General features: G+C 49.1%; 1 protein-coding gene across 1 annotated transcript in view; it reads left to right on the top strand.

The window, feature by feature from the left end:
- ARHGAP27 (Rho GTPase activating protein 27) overlaps positions 1-2975 on the top strand; it is a 78679-nt gene extending 75704 nt beyond the window's left edge. Inside the window, exons 14-15 of the mRNA XM_015416559.1 lie at positions 2147-2330; positions 2623-2975. Coding sequence (XP_015272045.1) covers positions 2147-2330; positions 2623-2800 — 362 coding nt within the window. The 3' untranslated portion in view covers positions 2801-2975. The remainder of the gene's footprint in view (positions 1-2146; positions 2331-2622) is intronic.
- Positions 2976-3255: the final 280 nt, after the last annotated feature.

Raw genomic sequence — 3255 nt, 5'->3', positions numbered from 1 at the left:
AGTTAAAAAGAAACACAGAGTGTAGAATTATTTGTTTTATTTTCTATTATTTTATGTGTGTTATTTATAGTGCACCTTTCTCATTGGTGAGTTGGACAGTGTGAGACAGTGGGTTGGGTTGCACAGTGTGAGACAGTGCAGTCAACCGAATAAGACGTCAAATAGCAGGGTCTGAACTGTTGAGTTAAAAAGAAACGCAGAATGTAAAATTATTTGTTTTATTTTCTATTATTTCATGTGTTATTTATAGTGCACTTTTCTCACTGGACTCAAGGTGGGTTGCACAGTGTGAGACAGTGCAGTCAACCGAATAAGACGTCAAATAGCAGGGTCTGAACTGTAGAAGTCTAAGACCTTTTCCACACACGCGACTTTAATGAAAGCCGGGAATTCAGAGAACCTGCTTAAATGATCATTACAACATGACTTCGTCCATAATATTGATATTTTAGGGTTGTGTTAAAAAACAACAACGCTGAAACTGTTTGTCTTCATGGCCAGGGGGAGGGGAGAGAGTCTGGTCCTCAAAAAGTGGGGTGGAGGTGGGTGGAAGTGGGCGGGGCAAAGAAAACAGACAGACACCTGATGCATGAGGAAAAAGACAATTCAGAATCCGTTTCTAGAAAAATGTTAGGGTAAAAGTGGTCTCAAAAGAACCAGAGGAAAAAACCTGGGCAGGGACCAAAGTGTAAACTCAAGACACAAAACTGTGTGCAGAAATCAGGATAAACCAATGAGGAAAGAAACATGCAGAAATGCCCTGAAACAGAGCTGAAATAATGCTGAAACAATGCATAAGCATTTAAATATGACACATTAAACAATGCAGAAATGACATACTAGGAGCAGACTTACAGCAACAGACAGTACACAGTACTATTAGGGTTGCCAGACCCCCCGGTTGGGGCAGGGTTTACCCCGGGGCAGCTGGCCAGCAGGGGAAGCCCCACCCCTGAACAGCCCCTCCCACGTTGATGTCATCGGTGCGATGATGTCGCACAGCGACGCTCTAGCATTTTGGACAAAACTCTGTGGTAACCATAGTCTTGACCAATATGCTAGAGTGTCACTATGCGACGTGTCCCGCGTAATGACGTCACTTCCATGTGACATCATTGTGCGGACGATGTTGCCCCACCCTCCCCATTCCCAGAAGGCCTCCTCCCACCCCCTGCCAGCCAGATAAGTACACCTGGCTACCCTAAGTACTATAGTCCATTTGTCTCTGTCCCTTTACCAAAGCATCTTCCTGAAGCATTTCATTACACTACAGTCCTATTATGTGTGTGAAAAAGCCCTTTTCATTTTTGCATAGTTTGCAGAAAGCCAGGAATTGTGTTTTCCGTTCTGTGGAGCCTACTGCTACCAGTATTTATGGTGTGTGGGGGAGGCCCTTCAGCGTCCTGTTTAGGAATCAGCGAGTTGGGGCCCCACAGAATTATCTAGCCTCATCTCTGTTTCACTTCTGCCTAGACGACCTCTACTGGTCTATAGATATAGCATTTGCCCGGACTGGAGACACTGTGCGTCTGAGGCACCAGCACGGTCTTGTAGCGGACGCAGGGCCGGCTCGCACAGTAGGCGAACTAGGCATTCGCCTAGAGCACCCCGGCCCTTAGGGGCGCCAAACTGCACCCCCTCCCCGCCAAACTGTTTTATTTTTCATAGGACGTTTGATAAAGACAAAAGGTCGAAACGGACAGTCAAGCCTGGGAAGGTTCGTCCTGCCTGCATTGAGACTTTAGTCTCTTGATGTATCCATCTGTGGAAACAAAATAATAATTATAACAGCATTTGTATTGTCTTATATATTATATTATGAAATTGTTCAGCAATATTGTGTTTGTTCTTGCCATCTGACTGGGGGGGCGCCAGAAGGGATCCTCGCCTAGGGTGCAAAATATGCTGGGGCCGGCCCTGAGCGGACGTGTGTTTGCTTTGCACATCTCTATCCCCTTTTTCTAGCATCTTGTTGGGAGACTGCCGGATGCGGCCTCATGCATTTCTCCACATCCACGTCTCCTACTTGGCTGCCCCAGAGGGTTAGGGCGCATTGACAGTCAGACATTTCTCTTACGAGACGTTACCATGACCAAAGAGGACTCAGCCGCTGCTAAGATATCAGGATGCAGTCGTTCCATTCCAGAAATTAAAGCATGGGGGCAGATAATCATGTGTTGGCAAGAACAGACGAATGAGAATTTTCCTTTCTGGGTGTTTGCAGAAATCCCAGAGCCGGCCAAGCGAAGCTTCCATTTAAGGGAGCTGGTGCATTCTCTCCCTGCTGCTAACCGTGACACCATGAAGGCCCTTTTCCAGCATCTCTGCAGGTGAGCAGCTGCCTGGCGTGGACCCTGCAGTCAGCACCCCGGCCCCCGAGTGAGGGTTCCCCCTATTATCCCCTTTGTATGTTCTCCAGGCCCCACCTGGGGGGTGGTAACCCTGTGGCAGCTCCAGTGTCAGGTGGCCGGGTGGGAAGGCGAGCGGCAGATAAGCGGTTTGGGTTTTTAACTGGTGCAAGTTGGCACCTGTCTAACACTCGCCAGGCAGTGACCACGAGACACAACCAGATGAGACCCCGTCCCCTTGCAGGGCTTCTGAGTCCTTCTGTTCTTTCCCCAGGGTTATTGAGTTCCGGAAGGAGAACCGCATGTCGGCACAGAGCGTTGCCATCGTATTTGGGCCCACGCTGCTGAAGCCAGAGGCCGAAGAAGGGAACATGACCATGCATATGGTGTTCCAGAATCAAGTTGTGGAACAAATCCTGAACCAGTTCAGCTACATTTTCCCAGAGAGCTAGACTCTCCCCGTGGACTGGAAGGAGCCGGCTTGAATGAAGCAGTGTATTCTACGCGAAGGCGGGTCCTGTCGCTATGCGGAAGATGTGGTGTTGCCGGGCAGTGCCACAACTAAATGCTGACGGTGGGGGGGAGAGGAAGATGACCTTATCTATATGACTATAAATAAAAATATCGATGCTGGTTTTGGAATGCTCATAGCTGCCTCTCTCTGACGTCGGAGGCTTCCTGCCAAGCAGGAAATGCACTGATCCTCCAAGGAAGTGTCTCAGGTCAGTGTCCTTCAACTTCCGGCTGGAATATCTCAGGGCTGAGGGGGTTGGGTGATTTGGTGCCCACGCAGCTTCAGAAAGGGGGAAGGCTTCCGTGGCTGTGGCTGTATCATCAAGGCTTAAAGCCAGCCCTGCTGGCGTGGGCGGGGCACTGTCAACAATTCAGGGCTCTTTTTGTAGAAAAA

This window comes from Gekko japonicus, unplaced genomic scaffold (assembly GCF_001447785.1).
Source record: "Gekko japonicus isolate JY-2015 unplaced genomic scaffold, Gekko_japonicus_V1.1 scaffold3267, whole genome shotgun sequence".
Classification (NCBI taxonomy): Eukaryota; Metazoa; Chordata; class Lepidosauria; order Squamata; family Gekkonidae; genus Gekko; species Gekko japonicus.
Note: the sequence above shows the minus strand (reverse complement) of the source record. Positions and strands in the feature narration are given on the sequence as shown.